At 50.7% G+C, this 27,397-nt stretch overlaps 2 protein-coding genes and 1 long non-coding RNA gene across 6 annotated transcripts; 1 reads left to right on the top strand and 2 right to left on the bottom strand.

The window, feature by feature from the left end:
• Window positions 1-24: 24 nt before the first annotated feature.
• On the bottom strand, window positions 25-13,497 carry SV2A (synaptic vesicle glycoprotein 2A). Of its 4 annotated transcripts, none has more exons than XM_073888436.1 (14): window positions 13,348-13,473; window positions 10,009-10,121; window positions 8,853-9,811; window positions 7,599-7,779; window positions 6,627-6,778; window positions 6,383-6,516; window positions 5,693-5,782; window positions 5,337-5,447; window positions 5,070-5,158; window positions 4,585-4,749; window positions 4,291-4,424; window positions 3,037-3,243; window positions 2,268-2,427; window positions 25-1,889 (listed from the first exon to the last, which is right to left on the bottom strand). In XM_073888436.1, exons 3-14 carry the CDS (start codon window positions 9,472-9,474, stop codon window positions 1,706-1,708), a joined length of 2,229 nt encoding a protein of 742 aa, XP_073744537.1. In that variant the 5' UTR covers window positions 9,475-9,811; window positions 10,009-10,121; window positions 13,348-13,473; the 3' UTR covers window positions 25-1,705. The 4 variants fall into 4 exon arrangements, with proteins under 4 accessions (XP_073744537.1, XP_073744538.1, XP_025714057.1 ...); XM_073888437.1 differs by lacking the exon at window positions 10,009-10,121 and adding an exon at window positions 11,824-12,046 and having other exon boundaries at window positions 13,348-13,454; XM_025858272.2 differs by lacking the exon at window positions 10,009-10,121 and having other exon boundaries at window positions 13,348-13,497.
• Window positions 7,587-8,843, top strand: LOC141371725 (uncharacterized). The gene is made up of 3 exons (XR_012376896.1): window positions 7,587-7,765; window positions 8,411-8,500; window positions 8,587-8,843. It is a non-coding gene; the product is annotated as an uncharacterized lncRNA (long non-coding RNA).
• Window positions 13,498-23,044: 9,547 nt separating the features above from the next.
• On the bottom strand, window positions 23,045-27,382 carry SF3B4 (splicing factor 3b subunit 4). Its single transcript, XM_025858326.2, is given in 7 exon segments — window positions 23,045-23,352; window positions 23,355-23,464; window positions 23,662-23,835; window positions 25,318-25,524; window positions 25,850-26,392; window positions 26,649-26,777; window positions 27,246-27,382. Coding segments are annotated over 7 exon segments (1,275 nt in total). The 5' UTR covers window positions 27,280-27,382; the 3' UTR covers window positions 23,045-23,274.
• Between the last annotated feature and the right edge of the window lie 15 nt (window positions 27,383-27,397).

Here is a 27,397-nt window from a genome sequence, read left to right as displayed (position 1 = left end):
GCAGCAAAGAAGCAGACGTAGGCATTTGGGATTTTAAGGATTTATTTCCTTTTTCTTTTTCATCAATATTTTCATTATTCACATCAACAGAGTTGGGTTTAGGGGGGTTCCCCAGGAGAGCAGGAGAGATGGATGGGTCCCTCCAGGGGGCACAGGGGAGAAGGCTGCGTCCAGCAAATGAAGGGCGAGGAAAGGGGGTACACACCCGTACACTGGGCACTGGAGAAGGCGGTCCTTTGAGCACAGACACCAGAGTTCGACAGTCCCCACCTGGTTCAGTGTTACAAAATGGGGGGAGTGACCATAGGGTGGGCGCACCAGACACAACATGACGAGGGTGAATTTGGATTTTCTTTTTTTGTTTGTGTTTTCTTTTTTTTTCCTTTTTACTTTTTTTTTTTTTAACATTTTACAAACAGCTAAAAACTACAACACATCACAGCTACAGTGGGGGGGGGGGCAGGAGGGCACCAAAGAAAGCAGCCACACAGTGGGGTGAGGCAAGGGCAGCTTAACCTACAGGGGCTATCATGTAGAAAGGTGAGATGGGGAAACTGAGGCTTCTGGTCCCACATTAGGGGTCCCTGGCTTATTGCCCAACCTCTTCCCACTCCAGAGGAGTTGCTCGAGGGCCCCTGCTTCCTGCCCCTGCCCCAGCTCCTTGTGCTTTTTGATCTGCTGGTTTGACCATATGCCTGGTTTCTTTCCCTCCCCTGCTACCCTGCCTGTGAGGGGACAGGTTGGGGGTGGGAGGGCGGCTGTGCCATCCCTGTCTGTGCTATAGTGGGCGGAGCCTCTCACTCCAGAGGCCTGTGCTTCTTGAGAAGAGGGGAGGAGATGGACCTTGTCAGGGGCCCTCAGATCTGTCTAGGCTGTGGGACTCATCCTAGCCTGGCCCAGGGCTCCCCCCTCCCAGGCCTGGCACAGAAACAAGATTAGGGGAGGGACCACGGGAGGCAGGGTAGTGTGTGTGTCCACGGAGATTAGCCTTGGCTCGTATCTTAGGACAATATAGTGACACCCCGCCCCACGGCACATACACACACACAAAGTGTTACACATGCATTCACACACACCGTCCTGCTGAGCTGCCTCAGAACTTAATCTATAAATAAATAAGAATCAGAAAGTTAATTTCATAAAACTCAGGCTTCTTACTTGTAGCCCAAATTGAGGGGGGTGTGGAGGCCAGGGGGCTGAGGTTTATTGCTACTTCCCCAGCATCCAGCAGGCGTGAGAGGGCACCTGAGGCCCTTCCAACTCTAAGAAGTTCTTTTGGTCCATAGACTACACCGAGCCCCAGCCCCCAGCATAACCACACGCCCACGGTTTCACCAGGGCCTGGGCAGAGGGGATGCAGGGGAGGGCAGGAGGCCTGTTCTGGACCCCCTAGAGCCAGGAAGAGCTAGGGCCCCTCACTAACAGTGGGGGAGAAGGGTGGGGCCAAGCCTTCTCTTGTGCAGAGTCAACGGGGGTAGGAGGTGGGGAGTTGAGCTGTATCCCGAAACTGGGACGCGAGAGCCTTCCCTATAGTTCCTGCCCACGGGTCACACACATGCACACGCGCACGCACACACACATGGCTAAGACACGGAACACAGGGCAGTGGGGACTGAGGCTTCTCAGGCCAGGGTGGCAGGGCAGGGAGGGAGAAGGAGCCGTTGGTCTCACAGTGTGCCTGCCGCCCTCAAAAGCCCTGCGGAGCTCACTGCAGCACCTGCCCCCGGGTCTCCGGCAACTTCAGGGCCAGAGAACTCCCGAGGGCAAGCGCAGCTGAGGCAAACAGGATGGGGGCAGCCTTGGTGATTCCCACAAAGGATGTGAAGATGCTGATCCCCAGCACGGCCGCCAACTTACAGAGGGCATTCAGGAAGCCGAAGGCTGTGGTCCTGCTCAGGAGCCCCCAGTGCAGTACGAAGGGGAGACAAGGAAGAGGCACAGGAGGGTTTGTGGGGGATTGGTGAGTAGGTGGGAAAGTGAAGGAGAGAGGGCAGGCAGTGTCCGAGAAGGAGAGGAAGGACGGAAAGATGAGAGAGGGGAGGGATGTACACCAGGGAATACAGATTGGGGGGCAAGGGGAAAAGAAGACCAAAAAATTAGGTTAATAGTTAAGACTTCAAGGAGTGAATACAAAAGTTACCAGCTCCTACAGGAGAAACTCAATGGGAATGTGTTGTCCTTCTAACCCTAAAGATGATCTCCCATTCAGCCCGCTTCCTTACAGAGGCCCGAAACCGGTGGCCCTGCCCCCACGACACTCCAACTACCTCTTGTCCGAGGGGTAGAGTTCAACAGTCAACACGTCCAGCGCGTTCCAGGATGCAATGCTGACCCCCCCAAAAAGGCAGAGCAGAGCGATCATGGCTGACTCGCTGTTCCCAAATGACAGGAAGAAGCAGGAGACACAGGACATCACACTGGAGCCAGCTGGAGTCAGGAAAAGGAGGGAACATGAACCTGGCCACAGTGATGCCCATCCACAACCCACCCTGTGCCATCAACCAGGCTTGAGGGTAGCCCAGGATGAGACTCTTCTTCCCAAAGGACTCAAAAGGAAGGCTCTTCACTCATCCCCAACCTCCCTTATAATTATCTTTTTATTAATAATATCAGCAACAACCATCTCTTCAATGACAGCTATGGGCCAAGGAGCTTGATGCTTTACATGCATTGATCTAATACAGCAACTCAATGAGGCAGGTACTGTCATCACCCCCATTTTACAGGATGAGACACTTGGGCTCACAGAGGTGAAGCAACTTGCCCAAGGTAGGGGGTGGGGTTGAGATTCAAAACCCATAACCTCAAAGCCTGTGTGCTTGCTATTCTGCCTACCTCCTTTACCCCCCAGAGAAGCTTCCATGTCAGGCCCCACCCCATCTTGCAGCCAAGACCTAAACAGAAGACTAGAGAGAAAGAACCTTCTCTGGCTAAGCTCTTCCTTCAGAATGAGGTAAGAAGCGTGTTGACAGCCTCGCCCTGCTCCCCGGCTCCCAAATCAGTTCTGACACACACCAGCAGCCACCTGCCCCTTACCAAGCATTCGGAGCCTGCCAATCTTGTCCATGAGCAGGGCAGACACGATGTTCCCGGGAAGCACAGCCAGCGTCCCCAAGAAACTGACAAAGTACACCATGTAGGCGCCTTCCCCCGTCCCTGTCACGTCCAGCGGGCAGCCCTCCTTGTTGTGCAGGAATGTGCTGTTCACCAGACGGCTGTTCACAAACTTGTACTCAAACAGGTCTAGGGGCCGAGACCAAGAGAGGCAGGCGGTCAGTGAAATGTGGGAGGGAGGCTGCCACTGCTTTTAGGGCTCAGGGTGCTGCCTTTGTGGGGTTAGTCGGGGGGGCGGGGAGGCAGGGCTCTCAAAATAATTGCTCAGGACCTTCATTACAAAACATCAAATGATAGCACCCTAGGAGCTAGGATTTTTCCTATGGTGCAGGAGATGACCATAGTCTATGAAATGGAACAGTGGAACTGGCTGTTTCCGAGTTGTCTCATTAATAATCTTTGCTTCTTATTCATTCTTTTTGTCTGCCCTAGCTGACTATAAGCAATAGTGGTGCCATGGGTCTAGGAAAAATTACTGAGCCAGATACTAAAAATCATTGCAAGTCCTTTCCATTATTTTTCCCTGCAAGGTGGGAAAAACTCACCCAGTACTCCATTAGAGGTGGGATCCTCAGTCTAGCTGACAAAGCAGCATTTCATGTGCATATAGTTTGAGAATCACTGTTTGAAAAACTGGACTAATGTGGGGTGCGTGGGTGACTCAGTTGGTTAAGCGGCCGACTTTTGATTTTGGCTCAGGTGGTGATCTCAGGGTAGTGGGATCAAGCCCTGTGTGGGGCTCCACGCATCTGCTTGAGATTCTTTCTCTCCCCCTCCCTCTACCCCTCAAATAAATAAATAAATCTTTAAAAAAAAAAAAAAAAAGCCCCGGACTAATGCAATGATTTCCAACCTTTTACCCACCAAATATCCCTTTTGTTGTTTTTTTTCCTCTTCAAAAGTGCATTAATAACACCACAGAGTTGCTTTAATTCCAGCTCAAAGGCAAAGAAATTTGATGCTTTTGCCAGATATTCTTAAAACTATTACAGAAAAATGTTCAATTTCCATTCGAGTTTTGGAATTCTTGGTGGTAGCTAGTAGGCCCCCATAGCACCAGGGCCCCAGAGAGCTCAGCTTGTGAACCCTGAGCTAGGGAATGAGAAAGGCTCCTTCTCCCCTCTTCAGGGTCCACCCAGCCCTTTGGTCTGACAGCCACCGGCCACATCACCTTACCAGTGTTATAGAACACAGTGTTGATGAATGTGCAGTTGCGGAAAAATGTGTTGCTCGAAGTGACATCCTCGAAATAACACTCCTCAAATAGGGAATCCTCGAAGGACACTGACTTCAGACGTAGCCCAATGAACCTGGAAGGCCAGGATGATGAGACATACTTTCCCTCATCCTCATACCCTCCTCCAACACCTGTTCTCTTGGAATTGAGGAGAAACCACAGGTATTTACCCCCAAACACCCTGTCTCCGAACTCCCAGGCTCATAAAGTGAAATGGAAAGGTCCCCACGTACTTGTCATTGAAGTATTGTCCCCCTCGGTGGATCTGATTCTCCAGGGTGAAATTAAAGGTCACATGCTCCACATGCTCCCCAGAGAACAGTTTGGTGCGGGCTTCGTAGTCCACCGCCTGGAGATGGCGGATCATGTCAGGAAACCAGACAGTCAGGCCATAGTAGCTGAAGAGTCCAGGACGATGGAATCAGACAAGGCTCAGGATTAGGACCGGGGGGGGGTCCAGAAGTGAGGGGATAGAGAGTCAGGACCTTGCCCACCTCTCCAGCCTCCACCCCCACTACTCCTCCCTTCACCAATTGCCGTGGGTCTGGGGGACTTCTCGTTTTTCTACCTCCCCGCCACTGTACACTCTCTTATCTCCCACGCATTTGCTCTGCCCTCGGCCTAAAACAGTCTCCCACCACCACCCCATCCCCAGCCTATCCAACCTCCATTCGGGCTTCAGGACTGAGATCCCCACCGCCCCCACACGCCTCCTCACCTGAATGACATGGTGAACCACACACCCATCATCATCAGAGTGATGCGTCGATATTCTGGACCGAAACAGGAGAGGAAATTCCCCCAAACCTAGGTGGAACAGAACAAAGTCAGAGAGTGGCTGCGCTAACTTCCAGCACCCCCAGCCACCCCCTTCTCCTAGCTAACCCCTTCCCTCAGTTCAGCCCCCACCCCGCCCCCACAGCCCTGACTTTGTCTCCGCCTCTCCCACTCCCTTCTCTCTCTTCGCCGAACCATCCCTCATTACCTGCCCCCCCAGGCTCAAGGCCCGGACCCCCCAGCGCTGGTACCAAGTCCCTGTGTCTGACTGGATTTCAATCAACTCATCCTCCTGATGAATCGTCTTAATGTGGGTTACCTGGGGTCAAGAGAAGGGGTTAGCAGTCACATAGTCTGTATTTCCCAACCCCATTCAGGCGCCTCCGTTTCTCCTATGGTAACAAAATGCAGGCAGGGGCGGCTGTGCCATCACACCCTGAGAGATGACATGGAGGGAGGGTGTGGTCGGAGAGGTCAGGGAAGGGAGGGGGTGGTATCCAGAGAGGGGCCGCTGGGCCTGGGACCGCAGGGCCGTGGAGGGTCGCGGGCAGGGCTTTGGCTTACTGAGAAGACGCGCTCAGGATGCCCCTTGGCTCGCATGTTGGTGTCATGAACCTGCTTCAGCACCATCCAGGCCTCGTCGTGCTTCCCATTCTAGAACCACAGACACAGTTTCCATATCCAGTTAGCTCCTCCCTGAGCCAGGGTAATAGGCCCCCTCCCTATGGCTTCTCTAGTCACAGGATACAGAAATGCTCCCACCCCTACCTCTGACCTGTGGGCACGGACATCACCCACTCAGAAAGGGCCCCAAGTAGGGATACGGCAAAATATAATCGGACTTGGGCAAGGGTAAGGGGACCCTGGAGACAGCTACAACTACTGGCCCCCAGGATCTCCTGGTACGATGGGAAGAGAAAACTGAAAACAAGGGAACTGACGACGAGGGCAAGGGGATCGTCAGAGGAGCAGCAGCCTAACCCTGCTGGACCAAGATCTACTTGAAAGGGGACGAAGCAGAGGGTGGGAACTTCTCTTGAGCTATAAAGTCAGGGCCGGGGCCCCTGCCTACAAAATCTTAAGCCACCCGTGGGTGAGCAGCTACCCTGGTTTCTCCACGCACAGAGCCCCTCTGGAGACACATCAGAAGACAAAGAAAGCAAGATAAAGTCCCCAGAAGTGTGGACCCTGCGAGGGTCCCACAAACCAAACCCACCGTGAGCGCTTGAACACAGGACCCCCTGCCCCATTCACCTCCAGGAAGAAGCGGGGGCTCTCAGGCTGTGTGGTCAGAGCGCCGATGGCAAACACGGAAGGGAAGGCGCAGACGAGAACAAACACCCTCCAGCTGTGGAACTGGTAAGCGGACCCCATCTGAAAGCTCCACCCTGGCGGGGACAGTCAGCATCAGCAGAGAGGCCAGAGGCTGGGGGCTCCCACCACCAGGCACCCAAGCGAAGAGGGAGAGGCTGGGGTGCATTCCCTGGAGGCTGCTCACCGTAGTGGGGGATGATGGCCCAGGCCATAGCAGCTGCATACACTCCACCAATCATCCAAAACATGCAGAGCCAGCTCAAATGCTCCCCACGCTTCTCCTGGGCCAGAAACTCCGAGAAATAGGAGAAGACAATGGGGATGGACCCTCCGATCCTGGAGGGCATTGTAAGAATTAAGCATTAGAAAACGGCCCTGTTCCTGATCCCCTGCCCCAGTGCTCGGCATCCCCAAGCGCCTTTCATCTTCCACACTTCAGTAAAGAGACTTCTTAGTGCCCAGTACACTCCCTCACCAGCAGCCAGTAAGCACCCATCCTTGGGACCCTGGGAGACAGGCAGGGAGGTCTCAGGGAAAGGGGAGGCCCACACGTTGCATCTTGAAGATGACTATAGAATTGCAAGAGAGGGAAGATAATTATGGACGAGAGGGAAATCCCCAAAGGAAAAAGATGGGCAGAGAGGAGTCTGAGGGCAGGTATGTGGGAGCAGGCCAGGAAAGAGCTTGCAGCCAGGGCGAAGAATGCATGCTGGTGGCTCGGGGAGTGTGGGAGCGTGGATGGGTCAAGGCTTCAGAGTTCCGGCAGCTGTGGGTGTTAACAAGGTCTGTTGTCAAATGCAGGAAATATGTCAAGGGGGAAGGGGATAACTCAAGGGCTCGCAGGCGCCCAGTGATAGGCTGAGACCCACCAGGCCTCTTCATGGAGCCAGGCTCCAAATGGAACTAGAGGGTGGGATGGAGGACTCAGGAGCGGACCAGACATGGAACGGTGTTCTGGGCAGGCAGCAGATGGGTCCTGGACAGGGGGAAGCTGGCCTAAAGATGGTAGGAGAAAGGAATTCATTCATTCAATTCATACAGATTTGAGGTTCATCTGGTGTGCCTGGCACTGTGCTGGGCTCTAGAAATACAACAGTGACCAAGGCACAGTCCTCCTTCAGGATTGCCTCCGGGGGCTTAGGAAGTGGCCACTCACCCAATCCCAGAAAGGAGGCGGCAGAAGAGGAAAGTGCCATAACCCTGGACGAAAGATGAGAAAAAGGCGAAGACGCTGTTGACTGAGAGCGAGATGAGCAGACACTGCCTCCGACCCAGCCGATCAGCCAGACCTCCCCAGAGGAAGGCTCCCACCATCATGCCCAGGTAGACTATAAGGCCTAAAGGAGGGAAACAGAGGCAGCAGGTCTATGAGCAGACATGCTTCCGTTCTCACACTTGTTGAGCATTAAGTGAGCTAGAGCTGCAGCAGAACGGATCAAGGAGCTGGGAGGACTTCTAGAACAGCTAAGTCTACCCAGAGACTAGAGCAAGTAAAGAGAGGGTGAGCAAAGACGGAATGCCATCCCTGCAGGCCAGGGGTTCAAAGGCAGGAATGCAGACACGAAAGACCCCTAGCATTCTTTCTTTCTCTCCCTCCCGCTCTCTCTTGCTTGCTCTCACCTCACCCTCTGTCTCTCTGTCCCTGTCTCTCTCTCTGACACACACACACACACACACACACCACCCCCATCTCTGGCTTGCCTGGAAGGAGGAACAGAGCGGCCAAGACTCCCAGACCCTCCTACGGTCCCCTCTCCTCTCCCAGCCCTCATGCCCTCAGGGCAGCAGGAGGGGTCTCTTGCATCCCTGGGAAAGCGGCTCCATCCCTTCAGTCCCCCAATGAGATCCCCCACACAGAACCCAGCTCCTGGGCTTCTGGTCCTTGAACTCTCCTGTTCCTTATTTCCTTCCTACTTTCAGAGTTAGAACTGATCTTAAAACTCATCTATTCCAAACTCTGCATTTTAGCCATGCTTCAGCTAAGCCCCAAGGAGTGGGGATCTGCCCAGGATCTCATGGCAACTTGAGAGCAGAGCAAGACCAAGAGATCCTTTGTGGGTGAGTCTAGGGGGTTTCCTCCCTCAGGGTCCACATGAGGAAGGGCCATTAGAGACCACTCACTGGCCCCTGAACACTCCCAACAGGGGTCCATGCCACCATGGCCACCTCCTGCAGAACTAACTAAGCAGACCACCGCCCAAGCCCCAGCCCAGCACGAACGGCCTCGTGTGACCCAGGCTCAAGAGGAAGGAGTGAGGGGAGAGTGTGCAGAGGAACTCCAAGCCCTCTGGGGACATCTTGGGACCAGGATCCTAGGGAGCCCAGTGGTAAGGAGAGGGGTTCTCACAAGCAGAGGTGTTTCTAGAGTTTGGGGCAGGACAGGGCTGGAGGGCCCCCCAGTGTGTCTTACCTAGCATGCCTTTGTTGGAGTCTGACAGACACATGTCTTTTTCAGCACTAGGCAGCACAAAGCCCACCACAAAGACTTCCACACCATCAGCCATCAGCGCCAGGCCGAGCACGAAGTAGAGTGTCCACTGGAAGCGGCCGTGGCCACACTCCCGGAGGATGGCTTCATACTGCTGAGCTAGCTCTTCCCGTTCTTTACGCCGTTGTGCCTCCCCTCGGCCTCCAGGGGGGCCCTCCCCATCGCCCAAGCCCCCCCTCCCTCCAGCCAGGGGAGCCCCATCTGCCATCCGCTCGCCTTTGCCCCCAGACTCCGCCCGGGGGATGCCCTGATATTCCCCCTCGTAGATCTCATCATCCTCATCGTGGCCCTCAGTGGCATCACTAGATGCGCCGCCTTCTTCCTCATCCTGGGCCCCTCCCCCACGGTAATAGCCATCAGCAGGGGCAGGGAAGTCATCATCGTCCTCCTCCTCCTCAAAGCGGGAGTAGGATCTACGGGAATATTCGTCCTGGACTCTGTCCAGGCCCTTCACCACCTTCTTGGCCGCATGTTTCTTGACTTCCTTGGCAATGTCCTTGGCCCCACGGATGAAAGCTGCCCGGTCTCTGAAGCCTTCTTCCATGATGAGTCTTTGGGAATGCTTCACTAGGTCTCCGTCACTCCCTGCTCCTTATTCAGATTTTGCTCAAGGACTTGTGAAGTCAGAAAGTCTCCTTCCCCCAGTTATTTAGATGAAGTGTGTTCAAATATCTCTGGGCATGGAATAGGAGAAAATAGGGATGTCTAGGAGGGGAAAGGAGGGAGAGCAGTTCTGGCCAATTCAGTTGGATACATGGGGAAGGGAGAGGGGGAGCAGGGGAATAGGAAGGAAAGGGGGAGCCAGGTTGTGGGGGCTAAGCTGGGGAGCCAGGATAACTCAGGAAAGGCCGCCTACTTCTTCTCTAGAAGCTTCTGGAGATCTGGAAAATATAAAAGGGGGGGGGGAAGGAGGCTGTGAAGCCTTCGATGGTCAAGAAGGCCAAGAGAGAGCTCCCGACAACCCAGAGCCCCGCTGGGGCCGTGTGTTCAACATGGTCCCCTGGCTTTAAGCCCACCCTCAGTAAAAAGGGATGACGACCTGAACCAACTGTGGACCATTCAGCATAAGGCCCCTTACTTTGACCTTGGAGATCAGTCCTATGAGATTTGCTCCAGAGTCATGGTCACCTAGAGCCCTCCTCCTGATCCCCTGCCCCACATCAAGATCAGATCCCTTGCTTTACCACCAACCTGCAAAGAACAAAATAGGAACTATGAGAAACCAGAATTCTCTATTCTAGTCCAGTCTGGCTTTCTCACTTGGGGCAGAGCTTGGAGAGAATGTGTAGGGGAACCAAGTCCTCCCAACTGTTGGCTTCAGTCCACTGATGGTGCCTGAAGTGAGGCTTCCACACCCTTCCCCTCAGGTTCCATGTTTACAGGCCTCACAAGGAGGGGTCTTCTCAGTGGTAAATGTTGCCTTCCAGAGTCCGAGAGATGTGGGTTTGACTTCTTGCTTCAGCACTTACGAGTTAAGGGACCTCAGCCATGACTCTGAACATCCAGGCCTCAGTTTCCTCTTACTTAAGAAGGGGAAAGTAAGGATTAAGTGACATAATGTGTATAAGCTCCTTACCATAGTACCTGGCACATACAAAGTGACGAAGGAATACTAATCATTACTCTTTGTGATGATGATAATACAGTGAGATCCTCTCCACTCCCTCATGAGACCCCAGAACAAAAGCCACCTCTGGATGCTCATGAGGGTAAGGAGTAGAAAGGGATATTGGCAAGGAGAAACCTGGCTCAGGGCCGAGCACATGACACTTATATGACCCAAGTTGAAATCCCAGCTCTGCCATTTACTTACTGACTGCTCTTGGGCAAATTATTTAATTTCCCTAAACCTCAGTGTCCTTATATTTAAACTGGGGGTAATTTTATTTTTCTGAGTACACAAGAGAATTCAACCCCACGGTAGATATTCTATAAATATTGGTTTTCCTCCTTCCTACCAGATTGAAAAAAAAAATGTGAAGGTAGCAGGAAGCAGCAAGGGAAGAACAGGGGGTCATACTTGGAAGCTGTTGCCCAGTATCCTCCCAAAACAGAGTCCCAAGACCCCTCTGTGTTCAAATCAATTCCAGCAGATGGGCCCACACTGTCTCCCTCCAGACAAACAAGGGAAGACAAAAAAGGGGAGGCCTGGAACCTGAGGTCATGGAGAAGAAGCGATGTCTGGCTGCTGACACCTTCCTTCAGGACATCATCCATGGACCCCTTCCCTGGTGCAGGCGGGAATAGAAATGGCTGATCAGATCCATACTTTTCCAGCATGGGGGTCTAAGGTCCATAGCTGCGCCTCTTTTCTCCAGGGCCTCCTTTCCTAATCCCCCTTAATCCTTTCTGCTCCTCCTCCAGGGGTCAAGGAAAAAGGAGTCCACAAATACCGCACTGCGTAGGAGGCCAGGATAGAATGAAGGGGGCCTTGGGCCTCCCCCCAAAAAAGACATCCTCCAGAGGGAAGCATAGGAGAACCCCCTTTCCTTCATAGAAGCAGAGGAAGCAGGACGAGATTCTGATCAGAGATCATTCCCCTAAAAATATCCTGCCCCCCGCTCCCACCCATCCAGGGCCTTCATTAAATGTCACACACGCATACAGGAGCCCTGGTAGAAGGGGGTAAGTCACGCTACGTGGCTCAGAGAGAAGCACTGGCAAGCAGGGCCTTAGCCCCTCGGGCCAGATGTGAGCAGTGGACCATGATGACCAAAACCAGTGACCCCTATGTCACCTTCTTTTCTTTGTAGTTCAAGGCCCAAGCCACCCTCCATGCAAGAGAGAGAACTGTGGCATCCCCTCACTGCATGGCCATTTGCTTTTGTCTCCTTTCTTTCCCATCTAGGATCTTCCCCCACCCCCAAACCCTGAAGGAGACAGATGGACCCACCAGAAGCCACATCCTGTGTTTGTCAACACTATTTATCCCTGAGAGGTACATGTAGGGTAGATAAGGCCCCCAGAGCCACAGCAGGATATGATGTCTCAGCAGCCAGCTTCCCCAGAGCCAATGAGCCCAGGAGGTCAGAAAGGAGAGAATGAAGGCAAATTCTTTGAGTTGGTGAGGAAGTGGTGCTATTTTTAGCCCCCAAAGCGGCACAGGATGGCTAAGCCTGTGGGAGAGAGACAGGACTTGAAGAGGTGGAGGTTATAGGAGACAAGATTCAGGGTTACGTGGCCCTTTAAGGTTGGCTGGCTCCACCTGACCGGAAAAATGTGCCCAGGAGATTTTCTGCAGAATGGGGGAGGGGGCTCCTGAGCAAATGCTTCCCTTCAGGACGATAAGAGGGTCCAGAAGCCCCCACCCCAATCAAAGTCCCTGACTTTGGGAGTCACCCGGATTCCCCAACCCTCCCTAGCCCAGGTGACAAGGTCATTAAGAAGCCGTGAGTTAACACATCCACCAACGGGGAGGTGGGGTAAAAGAGGGGGGGATATGCTGGAGCTCCCCTCCCTGTTACGGCTGGGTGACTGAGCCTCAGCCCCCACCCAGGAGGCCCAAGGCTGAACCTCCTCTCCCTACATCCTATCCCAGGGTTAGGAAGATGGAGCATTCACAGTTCTGAGGGGAAAAAAAGATGAAGGTGTCAGCTGAGAATGCACACAGCAGAGGAATAGGGAGAGGAAGGGCGGCAGGCAGAGACCTCCGAAGCACAGGCATAAGACCGCCGCTACCAGCATTTGCAGCAGTAGCCTCCCAGCAACCCCTACCCCATCTCGCCTCTGCTCTGGCATAAAAGAGGAGCCCCTAGAATTGACTGAACCCATTCTCTGAGTGCCCCCCCCCCCCCCCGCCCCCTTAGTCCTGCCTCTGGGCAAGTGCCCATTATCACTCAACACCCCTTCCCCCTGCCTGGGAGCGACGGCCCAAAGCCCCGCCATGCGCACTTCAACCCGGGTCGTTTACCACCTCTCTACCCAACCTCTCCATTCTTCCTTTCCCTTCCCTTCCTCCTTCACCTGCCCTTCTTCCACCGCCCCCCCCCCCCCAAGTCCAGGAGCAGACTGAGGCAGTATCCATTCTCTGGCCCCAGCCAAGGTCACTTATCAGTGGGTGGGGGGAGAGGGGGAGGGTGTGCAAGGTGAGGAGGGCACTGGACTTTGAGGGAACCCTATCCCACCTAAAAAAAAAAAAAAAAAACCCCACCCCGTTAATATCCGAGAGGGTAGTAGCGACTTGGCTACGGTAGAGAAAAACACCTTTACTCCATATCTGTATTCTGATCAGCACAGCAACTGAAATAAATATCCATTCAGACCACCACCAGCACCCTCGCCCCTAAAGCGGGAACGGTTATCCGCCCCCCACCCCCACCCCAAGCAAAGCATCGGAGGATAAAATGGCTGCAAGGCAAGGCAAGGATGCTTCTGCCCCGGGCGGGGTGGAGGTAAGAGACTGAGAGAGGGGTCTCACCTGGCCTGGATGCCCCGGGTAAGGGAGTCCCGGGGGAGGGCGGGGGTCCCGGGCGCGGGGCTGGCGGCAGCGTTGACTGCTCCGGGTACCAGGGGAAGCGGCAATGCAGACCTGCCCCCCCATACACGCTCCGGCCCCGCCTCCGCCCGCCTCTTCCCTCCCCCCCCCCGCCCCCCAGCGCCACTGAGCACCGGGAGAGACCATTGTTGGGGGGGTGGGGAGCGGCAGAAGAAAAGAGGATGGGGAGGGCCTCAGGGCACCAGGGGGTAACGATGAAGGGGCCAAGGGGGTTGTCACCGACACAGCTGGAGAGGACACACAGCCCTTCCCCAACCCGTTCCTAATAAAAGATGAAAGGCACTAAGGAAAGAAGAGTAATGTTAGGAAGACTAGTGGGAAGACAGAAGGAGGTGCGGAACAAGGCAGCCCCTTTCTCAGCGCCCCATTCCTAGGATGGCAGGCCTCGGGAATTTCAGGGGTTCTCTCTGCCTCCAGAGCACCTCCCTTCTTCCCCTTCTCCACTACTCCCAGCCCTACCCCTTTCCCACGACCCTCTCCGCAATCCGGAGGGCTCAGAATCCAAGTTTACCTGGCCATTTTAAGGAAATCAAGAATAGCAAGGTTTTTAATCCTGACCTGCCAGAGGTGAGACTCCTGAATAGATCCCTGCCATCTCTTTCCAGAAACAGAAACAGCCCTGATTTTTTATTTCCTGTGCAGACCTCCCATCCTCCATTCAGTTGGTGACAGCAGAGGTGAGTAGGGGAAGCTGAGGGGGGTTTACAGGCCTAACCAACTGGACATTAACCCTTCTATTCATTTGCTCCAATGACTCAAAAAGGGACTCCTTCGATGCTCCATCCAATTCTTTTTAACACACACACACATACACACACACTTCTGCTTCTGGGGCAGGAAGGAGGGAACTGGTTTCAGTACTTTCCCTTGACCCTGTACCAATAACCTGGGCTCAGAGATCCCAGACATACCACTCGGTGACTGACCCTGCTCCAGAGGTGAGGGGAGCCCTGTGGTTTGGGGATATATGTATATATATATATATATATATATATATATACTGTATGTGTCTACCTATTCTAGGTGAGGGCTTAAGATATTTTGGACAGAGCACTGACCAGAGGCTCAGACCTGGGTTCTCACTTCGGTAAGCTGTGGGCTCTTGCTCAGGTTCTCTGCTTCTGTGAACCTCAGTTTTCTCATCTGGAAAATGGCGCGCTTGGACTAGATGCTGCATCGGCTCGCTTTCAGATCTAATAGTGTGTGATTCTACCTTACTAAACATGGAGGTTTCAGAATGCAGAAACATGGTACATGGAGAGGCCTGGCAGGCTGCGTCCCAAGAGAGCTCCAGGTGGGATTTGCAGTGTTGAATGTACCACTAACAGGAATGTCAGTCTAAAAACAAGAAACCAGTTCAAAAGGCGAGGTGTTTATTTCGGATCAAGGAATTGCAATTCAGGTTGAAACCCAAACAGTGTCCCAATTACAGGAGGTGGACTCAGGGTTTTTATTGGGGGGAAAAAGGAAGATTAGATAAGTTGCTTTTATTTTTTTGAAGATTTTATTTATTTATTTATTTGTCAGAGAGAGAGAGCACACTAGCAGGGGGACCAACAGGCAGAGGGAGAAGCAGGCTCCCCGCCGAACAAGGAGCCCTGATGTGGGACTTGATCCCAGGACGCTAGGATCAGGACCTGAGCTGAAGGCAGACGCTTAACCGACTGAGCCACCCAGGGGTCCCTAGATAAGTTGCTTTTAAAAAGAGGTTCATTGGTGCTGATAAGCAGGGCTAGATTTGTACTTCATTGACTGGTAATGTGAAGTGGTCACTAGGCAAAAGTTCACTTTTATCAGTTTTTTCAAATGAGATTTTCTCGTTCCTGTGGATGTCTTGGACTGTTGGCAGTTTGGCCCAGGTCAAAGGTTTAGAACACAGGATGCACAAGGCAGTTCCTCTGAAATGACTGTTCTGGCTCAATTTTTAAAAATGGCTCCCGTTATGTCATTTTTCACAGGGCTGTGGGCCTGGGTTTCACACACTCAAAGCTACATCTTGGAAATACTTGACTGTGCCAACGAAGTTTACAATCTACTGAAATACGAATCCATGATACAGAAGTATTAATTTACCATGAGAAATTTTACTGTTGCTCAGACTCAAATCCAGCACATTCTCTTCTTTAAGCCAAATCAGAATCAGAATGTCAACATATAAATGCACAATGACATAATTGAACAGGAATATTTTTATCTTTAATGGCATCTGGCCATCCCCAGTAAGGAGTCGTGCCAATGGGTTCAGAAAATTCTTCTTGGCTACAATTCTCCACCCCCATCTCTATTCTATGGGCAACCTTGCCAATAACTCCTGGACTACTCTAATTCTGTTGGCTAAAGCACTGTTTCCAGGATGGTATTTAGAAAGTCTGTGCCCGTATGGGCCTCAGGGACTCTCCCTTTACTAGGCTTCCATTGCTGACCTCTCTTCAGCTTGATACATTCTTTATTTAAATATGTTAATATTTTCAGTTAGGTTACAGCCAAATCTTCTTGCTGGCAGGGAGCTGGTTCTTCTCTTTAAGGTGACTTTGCATACTCTCCACTCATCCATTACTTGCTAAAATAGAAATCCTATAGTCATAGAGAGAAACGTATATATTTTTCCAGTTCTGAGGAAAGACTGGATCATTTTTCCCAGGAACCACAGCCCCATGCACCCCACCAGCTACTCCTTCATTGTCTCTTTGCTGAGTCCATTAACATAAGAGTTCCTAAGGTATCAGTCCTGCCCCTTCCCCCCCCCCCCCCCCCCGTTCCACCTGCTCTATCCTAGTCAGCTCAGATAGTCCCGTGACTTGCGGACCTTTCCACCAAGCCCAAATTCAAAATCTCCCATCTGTCAACTCAATATCACTGCATGGATATCTCCTTAGCATTTCAAATGTAGTATGTGTAAACAAACTTCGGACTGAGGTCTTAACTCTTCACCAAGGCGTTCAGGCCAAAAACCCTGGAGTTATCCTTGTTTCCTTTTTTTATCAAGTCTTGTTGGCCCCATTTCAAAATATATCCTGAAATCTGTCACTTCTCCACTACCCCTTAGTCTAACCCACCATCATCGTATCCTTTGCCACGGCAGCCTCTTAACTGATTTCCCCTACTTCCAATCTTGCTCTGCTAAAACCCATTATTCTCAGTGGTCGGGGTGATCCTCTAAAATCAAATCTGATCCAGCAGATACTCTCCCAAGAGAAATGAGTGCGTATGTCCCACAAAAAAGACAGGCATGGGTATTTTCCTAGCAGCTTCATTCATCATATTCAAAAACCTCAAATGTCTATCAGCCAAAGAATGGTTAAACTTAGATAAACAAATTGTGGTATATTCATATAGGGAACATTACATGGCAAATTTTAAAGAGACTGAAATACTATATGCAATGGGATAAAAAGATCTCACAAACAAAAGACTGAGCAAAAGAAGCTGGACCAAAAAGACACATATATGATTCCATTTATACCAAGTTCAAGGAAAAGCATATTAATCTACAGCGATGGAGAAAGTAGAGGCTACCACCAGGAAGTGGAAATGGACTGTGAAGGGGCACAAGGGAGCCCTCTGGGTGCTGGAAATGTACTAACATCTTGATCTAAAGGGTGGTTAAAGGGCTATGGGTGGTACGTAGGTAAAAATGCACTTAAGACCTATGTGTTTTTTTGAATATGTTACACTGCAATTTTTAGAGAAAGTTTTAACGAGATTTTACCACTCCCCTTTCTTTAAATCCTCCAGTGCCTTCCCACTGTACGAAGAATTATATCCAAACTCCTAATCAAGGCCTAAAAGGCCTTGTGGGATCTGGCCCCACCTGCCTCCCCAACCTTCTTCCTCGTATCTCTGCTTCCGCCTCACTGGTCTCCCTGCTGTGCCTCCAACATGCCCAGTGCAGACGCAGCAGAGGACCCTGGCACTTGGGGGTCTCACTGCCTAGGACTCCCTTCTCCCAGATCTTTGCCGTATCATGCAGGCCTTCACTAAAAAGTCACCTCTTCAGATGACCCTCTCCCTCCCCAGTCACTATCCTATCAACCTGCTTTATTGTTTCTTCTTACAAGATATCCCTCTCTAAAATTATTATTTTTATTTATTTACTTTTTTAATTTTTTGCCTTCTCCTACTTAGATTGTCGGTTCTAAGGGAACTCGTCTGGCATATTTACTGCTATATGCCCGGGATCCATTAAGTAGACACTTTTATTTTTTTTTTAAAGATTTTATTTATTTGAGAGAGAGAGAGAATGAGAGAGAGAGAGCACATGAGATGGGGGGAGGATCAGAGGGAGAAGCAGACTCCCTGCCAAGCAGGGAGCCCGATGCGGGACTCGATCCCGGGACTCCAGGATCATGCCCTGAGCCGAAGGCAGTCGCTTAACCAACTGAGCCACCCAGGCGCCCCCATTAAGTAAACTTAATGAAAGAGCATTCCAAATAGGTTAAAGATTATTACCTTTAGTGCTTGTGAAAAATGTCTGCTTACTCCCACTAAATATGAGTGTTGAACTAATAGGTAAAAAATTTGTTTGAAGGGATGTAAGTCAATTGCCTACTGAGAGTTGCCCCATGTTTTGTCTCTTTTCCACAACAGCTTATATTAGGAGGGGGAAATAAGACTATGGCCCAGGAGGTGGTAAGTGGGTATGTGGTAATGATGAGCATTTACCCGACATGGACACTTTTCTGACCACTTTATACTGACCACATTACCCACCTCCCAATTAACCCTATGAGATAATCACCACTTACAGACGAGATTGAGGCCCTGAATGCCTAAGTAACTTGATATAATCACACAACTCAGAAGTGGCAAAACTAGGATTGGAACCTAGGCAATATAGACTCAGAGCCCTGATGCTTTCACTTGAGACGCATATCCACTTGAGGTGCCTGGGTGGCTCAGTCGGCTAAGTGTCTGCCTTCAACTCAGGTCCTGATCCCAGAGTCCTGGGATCGAGCCCCACATCGGGCTCCTTGCTCGGCGGGGAGCCTGCTTCTCCCTCTTCCACCCCCTGCTTGTGTTCCCTCTCTGTCAAATAAATAAATAAAATATTTAAAAAAAAACTTTTTTAGGGCGCCTGGGTGGCTCAGTTGGTTAAGCGACTGCCTTCGGCTCAGGTCATGATCCCGGAGTCCCGGGATCGAGTCCCGCATCGGGCTCCCTGCTCGGCGGGGAGTCTGCTCCTCCCTCTGACCCTCTTCCCTCTCGTGCTCTCTATCTCTCATTCTCTCTCTCTCAAATAAATAAATAAAATCTTTAAAAAAAAATAAAAATAAAAAAATAAAAAAACTTTTTAAAAATGCATCCATTTAAAGCATACAGTTCAATGGGTTTTAACAATGGGTTTAACAATGGGTTTTAATTTAACAATGGGTTTTAACACCCATGTAAGCACCCCCTTGATCAAGATTAAGAACATTTCCTTTGCCCCTGAAAATGCCCTTGCCCCTCTGCAGTCAATATCCCCATCCCTGGCAACCACTGATCTCCTTTGTCACCATACATTAGATTTGTCTTTTCTAGAGTTTCATAGAAGTAGATTCATACAGTATCTAGGTCTCTGGCTTCATAGCTCTGGGTTTTAGAGCTTTCCAGGGTTTTTAACCACTGCCTTATAAAACTTCCTGGTGCAGTTTCTTTGCCCACTTACCCATCAAATTGGCTACTTCACATCAGCCGCCTCCCTGCATTCCATCCCTGCTTCTACCCGCCACACTCTAAACACATGAGATTGTCAGGATGGGGAGAGTAAAGGGACAAAACAGGGTCAATGACAGCACCTCTAAGATACCATAAAGTTCCAGGGAGAGATGCTAACAAGTGATGCACAAAAAAAGCTCCTGTCCTTTAGGTGTTTATAACCCGGTTAAAGAGGGAATATCTTATAAGAAAGCTGTTAAGTGGGTGCCTGGGTGACTCAGTCGATTAAGTGTCTGGGATCAAGTCCCCCATCGGGCTCCCTGCTCCTCGGGGAGCCTGCTTCTCCCTCTGCCTCTCTCTCATGAATAATCTTTTTTAAAAAGCTGACAAGTAGCAAAGGAAAACATTCATTCAACAAGTATCTATTTCAGTAAATATAATATAGTATAATATGACTGCGCAATTGGCTCTAGGGTTCAGGCAGATCTTGGTTCAGTTACTGCGTCTCTCATTTCTTAGCATGTGACCTCGGTCAGGTAACTTAGTATCAGTTTCCTGATCTTAAAATGGGGGTAATAACAAAACCTACCTCAGGGGATTGTTATGAGGATTAACGGAGATAATGCAGATAACATCCTTAGGACAGTACCTGGCATATTAGTAAGAGTTCAGTAAGTATTAGCTGTTATTATTTTTACAATTATTATTGTATACCCCAGGTACCTTCCAATACTCTCAAGAAATAGTTTAAGAGAATGAGATTCCTTAAGGGTTCAGTGTAATACAGGGATTCTTAGACTGGGATCCATGAACCTTGGGGAATTTTTGCTTCAGGATGTTGGATACATATGCAAATGTTTTTCTTGGGTAGGGTCCATAGTTTTTGTCATAGTCTCAAAGGACTGTCTGTAGCCCGTAAAATATTAAGGACCCCTCGTCTAGAGCATGCATTCTTAATAGGGGTGGCATCACCTCCCCACCCCCCGCCCAGGGGTCAAAAACTAGTTTGGGGCGGCAGGAATCTTAGCTGCAACAGTGGTTTGTGTTCCCCCCTCCCCCGCAAAGGGCCCTAGTACATAAACAGATATACAGCATAACTGTGATATTAAAATTTCATGCATGAGGGAGGGTAATTTGAAAACAATGTCTTGTGGTGGGCGTGAGAGGGGGCAATAATAAAAAAAGTTGAAAAACCCTGGTTTGGTAACAAACGTGTGTGAAGTGAGGTAAGGAAATGTAGGAGCAACGTAGTGAGGCGCCTGAAACAGCGGGGGCGGGGGCGGGGGCGGGGGCGGGGGCGGGGGGCGGGGGGGGGGGGGGGGGGGGGGGGGGGGGGGGGGGGGGGGGAGTCAAACTCAGCGGCTGGAGGAGGCACTCCAAAATTAGTGCTGACTGAATGAGAGCGCGGAGATGCTGAGCGTGAGCGCCTGAGGCAACGGTGGCTCCGAAGAGCGAAGGCGGGAGGGAATTCCGCAAAGGCACGAATGCGCTCTGTGACGCTGCGGAGCGGTCCACGCGCAGTCTCTCAGGTAGCAGCCGAAAATACCACACAGGCGCTTAGGCGAAAAAGCCGGCCGGAAATCATCGGCTGGAGGGTAGCCGTCGCGGAGGATCAGCTGGAAGTCAGTTCATTGGACAGACGCCGTGGAGGCCGAAAGGACACGGAGGCTGAGGCAAAGCCTCGCAACCGCCTGGCGCTGCTGCAGCGCCGGCCTCGGGCGCCCGGGGCCCCGCGGGACCTCAGCCTCCCGCCGCAGCCAAGCAACTGCGGAGCACAGCTCTGTTCGAAATGAAGAGGTCCATTAAGCCCGTTGCGATTCAGAAGCCTGGCATCCTTAGCCATCCACCGTGTGAAATAATCATGCCGAATCTTGACAACTATCCACTAGATGACCCCCCTTGCCTGTGTCAACTCACCTCAAAGCCAACAGACCCAAAACTGAACTTACCATTTCCATCCCGCTCCCCAAAATTCTTCCTGCCGCATACTCTTGTGCTGATTCCACTCTCCCTTTCACTTCCCAACATCCATTCGGACTCATCCTGCTATTTTGCCTTTTAAATACCTCGCCGACGACATATCCCTTCCTCTCCACCCCGGCTCCTATCACAGCCCTCCTTCAGGACTTCATCTCTCACCCGGATTATTGCCAAATGGCCAACTTGGCGCCTTGCCCCCAATCTTCTCAGATCTTTTCTCCCCACTGCTCCCGCCGTTCCAAACTGCAAACCTGCCACTCCCTTGCCTAAATCCCCACTGTGGCTTCCCCTCGTGAACAGCAGCTTCCTGCAAACAGCGTGCGTGACAGTGGCGCTCACGTGGGAATTCCCTCAGCACTTTGGGCTGCTAAGCAGAGCCTGGACGGCAAGAATTCCTGAGCCGGTAGCTTCCGGCCCGAAGCAGGTTCTCCGCCAGGCGACAAAGGGAAGGGAAGCGCTGATCCCTGGGAGCCCCCCAGCCAGCTCCGACACCCAATCCGGGGCATTATCTACTGCGCCATCCAGCAATCTCTGCTTCCACTCAGAAACATCCCGTCCATCTGGAATGAGCTTCCCTTTCACCACCCGGCGAACTTCTACCCTTCCTTTAAGATTACATGCAAATGTACCACTTTTTTCCCAGATGTTTTCGTGGACTTTCACGCCCGGTTAGATACCCTTCCTCATGCTCTCAAAATGTTTTGTTTCATAATAATCTCTTAGGTGTCGGGCCTACTCCCTTGGTAAGAGCAGAACAGAACTGCCTTGCTCATCTTTGTATTACTCAGCTGCCACCCGCGGAGGTCTCCTAGCCATCAGGTCACGTGAACGAGAACGATGCAAGAGAACGAGGGGCAGGCTCACCTTTTTCACCTTTTTTTGCCTAGACTTCAGGAAAGTTCACGGGTACATAAACCAGAAAAAGAGCTTTAGGAAAAGGGCGATATCAGAGGATTAAATGCAACAAAGAACAGAAAGGAGGCCATTGGATTTGGTCTAATTACTGTTGTCTTTGAACACAGATTTAAATAGGATGGAAGTCAGGTCTGGAAGGACTGAGAATGAGAAAAAAAAAATAGGAATAAGATCCAAATCCCTTATCCATGATGTCTGAAGGTAAAGAATGGAAGAAAATGAAGGTTTACTGAGTTCCTACAGTCCCAATTTCAACGGTTTTGCAATTACGTAAGACTTATATGGTGTCAAAGGAAACCAAGTTTAACATAGTATGCTTGGAGAAATCTGGCTTTCCTCCATATCACCCCACCCCAATGATATCAATTTCCATTCATTTTTGGTTTATCTATTTTTAAAATACAAATAAATGTATAGATCACGTACCACCTCTTGGATGAGGCAGCATACCACACATTCTGTTCTGGTACTTTCTTCACTTGATGTATGCTGGAGAGCTCTCCAAAACAGTACGTAGTCTTCCCTCACTCTTTTTTACTGCTGCTCTGTAGATTTACCAGTTTGTTCAACCAGTTCCTTACCGACGGATGGGAGAGTTGCTTCCAGCCTACTGTCATTACATACAGTGCTGAGACAGGTGGCTTTGTGCATGTCACCTCGTATCTTTGCCGGCACTATCTCCAGGAACTTCACTTCTGTCCTCGCATCATGGTCACAATCACCCTGTGTCATGGCTATTGGATCTCAGCTTATAAACTAAACGTAGCCTTTTAAAAATGCAGTAAGCAGGGGCGCCTGGGTGGCTCAGTCGTTAAGCGTCTGCCTTCGGCTCAGGTCATAATTCCAGGCTCCTGGGATCGAGCCCCGCATCAGGCTACCTGCTTCGCGGGGAGCCTGCTTCTCCCTCTCCCACTCCCCCTGCTTGTGTTCCCTCTCTCGCTGTGTCTCTCTCTGTCAAATAAATGAATAAAATCTTAAAAAAAAAATGCAATTAAGCATCCTTACTCTTACCTTACCATTCCTCTCCCAACATACTGACCTCACAGAGAAAAGAGAGAAGTTACTCTGCCAAGGAAAACAGCACGAAGAATAAACAAGTTTAGTTTTATTTTCTCTGTGCATTTGCAAAACACTTAGGACCAACATAGAAAAAAAATAAAACCTCCTGGGAAAAATATTACACGTAAGGGGGGAAAAAAAAAAAAAAGGCCTGAGAGGGATTAGTGCCTTAGCCATAGGGAGCTAGAGCAACTCTGACTGGTCCAAGGAATTGAAAAAATATTGGGAAGATAGAACAGGAGGCAAGAGAATGAGAAATTACTGAGGAAGAGGGCCTCGAAGTGGGCCACGAGGGGGAACTGGAGGCCGGGGGGTGGGACGGGGGGGGGGGGGGGGGGCCCCCGCTGGTAGCCATAGGGTGGGGGTCGTGGAGGCCCAGTGTATCCATGAGGAGGCATCAGTGGAGGAGGTCCACGCATCCCATGTGGAGGCATTGGACCTGGGTGACCTGCACAAAGAAAAAGAAAAGTCAGTCAAGGCAAGAAAAAGGAAGTGCTGATGTTGGGCGAATGTATGGAGAACACCGACAGGGAGACCATGAGCAGAACTGGAAATAAAAGAAAGGGCAAGGGACGGGGCTGTGACAAAGGAAGCTGCAAGACTATTGATACTCGAGGATGAGGAAGGTGGCTAGAGCCTACTTACCCATGGGAGATCCAAACGGAGGCCCTCGAGGGGGCATGCCCATCGGAGGAGGTCCAGGATGAGGCATTCCGGGTGGCGGTCGGGGTGGTGGCTGCCCCCCAGAGCCTGGGGGCCCAGCATGGGGGTGTCCTAAGCCATGAGGGCCATGGTGGGCCAGCTGCATCTGAGACATCCCTGTGAGAACAAAACACACACAAAGAGAAAAGAGACAAAAGGAATACAGACAGCAAAGAAAATGGAGAAAAGAAGAGAACAAAATTGAGAAAGAAGTGACATCAGAAGTACGGAAAATAAGGCTGGTAAAGGGTGCCTTTATCCTCAACCCCATTCCAAGGGTACAAATAAATCAACTGCCCCCCCCAATCAACTGCTCACCCACTTCACTTGCCCCTTCCGTGATTTAGACGCTATAACAGTGCTGCAGAAGTATGTTAACAAATGGAGTGATTATTCCACCGACAGGATTTGGGAAGGTAGCAGAGACACTGTCTGAGTAAAGATCTAATTCTAAAGAATGAGTAAGAATTTTTCAAGTGGACAAGAGAGTGGACTAGAACACCCCAGGCAGGAAACATTAGCATGTGCAAATCACAGGGGCATCAAACACCATAGTATGCTCAGGGAAAACCAGTAACTCAGAAATAAAGAGCAGCATGTAGTCATGGGAGTAACTGGCAGACACCGATCATGAAAAGCCTAGATGCTATGGTGACAAGTTTGACTCTGTAGGTAAAAGGGAGCAACAGAAGAATTTCGAGCTAGGGTGTGTGAACAACTGTGTTTTAGAAAAATTACTCTGTGCAAGTGGATCAAAGGTATGGAAACTGGAGTCAAAATGTTAGAAAATTACTACAGTAAATTAGGTGTGAAATAATGAGTATGAGGGGGCATGAACTAGGGCACTGGCAGTAGGGGCCGATGCCAGAAATATTAATAAGACTTGGTATCTAGAGTGGGGTGATAGCAAGTTGTTAAAAATAGTTCCCAGATTTCTGAATTAAGCATCTGAAAACAAAGAATACTAGAGGAAGAACTGGTTTGAAGGGAAGGACAGAAAAGTGGAGCTGTCCATCATCAGGCAGTAGGATTAAGGGTCATGGACCAGAGACACATATCTAGGAGGCATCAGTGTACAAGTAATGGAACTATGCAGAAAAGAGAACCAAATACAAAAACCTAGCTACATGGAGAAGGGGAAAAAAAGCCTATTAAGGTGGCTAAGATTACTGAATCAGATATAGATGAAGAATCCAGAAAAACCAAGGGACAAGATTTTCAAGAAGGATGACATGCCCAGTTTCAGGTACACCAAAGGGCAAACCAGATAAGGAATGGAAGCGCCCCCTAGATTTGACAATTAGGTTACTGCTTTGGGGGAGAAGTCAGGAGAGAAATGAAGTAAAAGTTAAAGGGAAAAAACAGCAAACACAGTTATACTCTTTGGAAAAACTTATATAAGAAATGGAGACAGGGTGGTAGTTGTTAAAGTAAACAGAGAGCAGTATTTTGTGTTTTTTATAAACTAATGTCTGAAGAAAAGTAGAGCTCTGGGACTATCTATTATTATTATTGCTGAGGGACAACAGCAACACCATAAGTGGCAATAGAGCTCCTCCACCAGGCTCATCCCTCCCTTCCCCAACAAAGAACACCCACCTGGATGGGGCATCCCACCCGGTGGGAATGGGTGAGGATGTGAGTGTCCATGTCCAGGATGTCCAGCCCCTGGGGTTCCTGCTGATGGTGGGCCATGTCCTCCAGCCCCAGGAGGCATAGGTGGTGGGGGCATAGCTGGGGGTATCCCAGGTGGAAGGGCTCCAGGAGGCGGCACTGGGGGTGGGAAGGACCCAGGAGGAGGCATGCCTATAGAGGAAATGGAAGAAGAGTTAATGATAGTAAGGAGAGAACGTCTTTAGAGAGCCTGTTCAATCTGGCCTCTTCAGGCAGGATAAGCTCCCTTCCCTTCCTCCAGGCTCTCTAAAGTCAGAAGCAATACTAGACAACTCTGAACAACTTCAGCCTCCTCAAGTCAACAACTTTCATCCCCACCACAACTGTTGCACCTCACTCCTTTTCTCATCACCTACTGACTCCATGTCCCGCTTTATCCAGTTCTTTTTCCTTCCTCCTGCCCCACCCCCACCACACCCCAAACCCAAGACAAAAATATTTTGAATAGAAGCTTTACCTGGTGGAGGAAGCCCGGACCCCAATGATGATACCACAGGATTGGGGGCTGAGGGTGGAGGAGGTGCATCTGCAAACAGCTGATGAGGGCGATCGGCCTGGGAGAGTGGGTTCTGGGCTGCCAGAAGGCGTTCAGCTGCTGAGCCATGGCGCTCACCCTTGGAGTCCTTCTTGAAGGCATAGGACACAGTGATAGGGCGGTTACAGAGATACTGCCCATTCATGGCCTCAATAGCTGCATCCGAAGCATCAAAGGAAGCGAAATTAATAAAGGCATAACCTTTGGAGTTGCCTGTGTCAGGGTCCCGCATAATCTTCGGGGTTTGTAAGATGACCCCAAAGGCGCTGAAAGTATCATAAAGCAGCTTCTCATCAATCTCCGGGTCTAGATTGCCAATGAAAATATTGGCCCCCACGTCCAGGTTCTTGTTGTGAGCTGATGCTTTGTTCACCCGTATTGGTTTCCCATAGAGTTTGATCATGTTCATGATCTTAATGGCATAGTCAGCATCTTCCTCACTCAAGAATTCCACAAAGCCATAGCCTGGGAAGCAGAAGAGTGGAGATTAACAACTTAAGTGATTCAAAATGGGGTATAACTCATTCACCTTCCAAAACACAAAGAACATGAAATAACAACCTCACTTCAACTGAGAATGGTTCCAGAAGCAAACTGTGAGCTACACTTAAAAGGAAGAACCTGCAGGTGATTCATTCCAAACAGCTAAGAAAACTTCTGGAATCCTCCAGGCACAGTTTGTCCCACCAGTACGTAAACACACCTCTTGTCATACACTCACCTTGGTGCTGACCTGTGACTCTATCCTTTGGCATGTGGGTGTTGACTACTGGCCCTGCCTGGAGAAATAGCTCCCACAGCAATGGTTCGCTAACCTTCTCGTCCAGGCCCCCGACGTAGACAGTGGCATCTGGAGGATAGGAGCAGGAGATTAGGGCAGGGATGAGATAATGACAGGAAACAAGGAGGTGACGGGCGGGGAAATGGGGAGTGGAGATGGGGTATACGAGCAAAAGAGAAAAAAAAGAAAGTTAGATTAAAGCCCTTACACCTCCTTCATTCCAGAACTAGAGAACCTTAAGTCTAACCGAAGGTTCTGCTGCAAATTCTCCGTCAATTGCTTTGTTTCTGGTTTTTGTTTGTTCGTTTGTGGTTTTTTTTTTTTTTTTTTTTCTGAATGAGAAGCCAGAGGGGATTGGGCAGAGCATCACACCTACGGGCCTCAGCCTGCACCCGGCCACCCCGCCCCCAGCAGGCACGGGAGCCGGTCTCCCGCCCTCCGGGGGAATCCGATCTCCAGACCCGGCGAAAACACTGCTGGCCCTAGTCGAGGCCTCCCAGCTCCCCTGGGCCCATTCCGGGTTCCCCCTCCAATCACCCTGGTTCCGCTCGGAGATCGGCCCGGCCGCCATGGCGAAAGAGCTCCCGCCGTCTCCAGGCAGCGATCCCGCCCTCTGACCGCAGTCACTACTTCCACTTCCGGGGCGAAGGCTGTCGTGAGGGTGGTGGGCGGGCCCGTGGCGGGGGAGG

The sequence above is a fragment of the Callorhinus ursinus genome, unplaced genomic scaffold (assembly GCF_003265705.2).
Source record: "Callorhinus ursinus isolate GAN/ISIS: 27379988/994484 unplaced genomic scaffold, GSC_fseal_2.0 scaffold90, whole genome shotgun sequence".
Lineage (NCBI taxonomy): Eukaryota > Metazoa > Chordata > Mammalia > Carnivora > Otariidae > Callorhinus > Callorhinus ursinus.
Note: the sequence above shows the minus strand (reverse complement) of the source record. Positions and strands in the feature narration are given on the sequence as shown.

Coding starts and splice junctions, on each gene's coding strand:
- SV2A (XM_025858272.2), bottom strand. CDS start 9,474: ATGGAAGAAGGCTTCAGAGACCGGGCAGCTTTCATCCGTGGGGCCAAG. Junction 5,159..5,336: donor CCTTGAGCCTGGGGGGGCAG/GTAATGAGGGAT, acceptor TGTTCCACCTAG/GTTTGGGGGAATTTCCTCTC. Junction 3,244..4,290: donor CACTGTGTTCTATAACACTG/GTAAGGTGATGT, acceptor CTCGGCCCCTAG/ACCTGTTTGAGTACAAGTTT.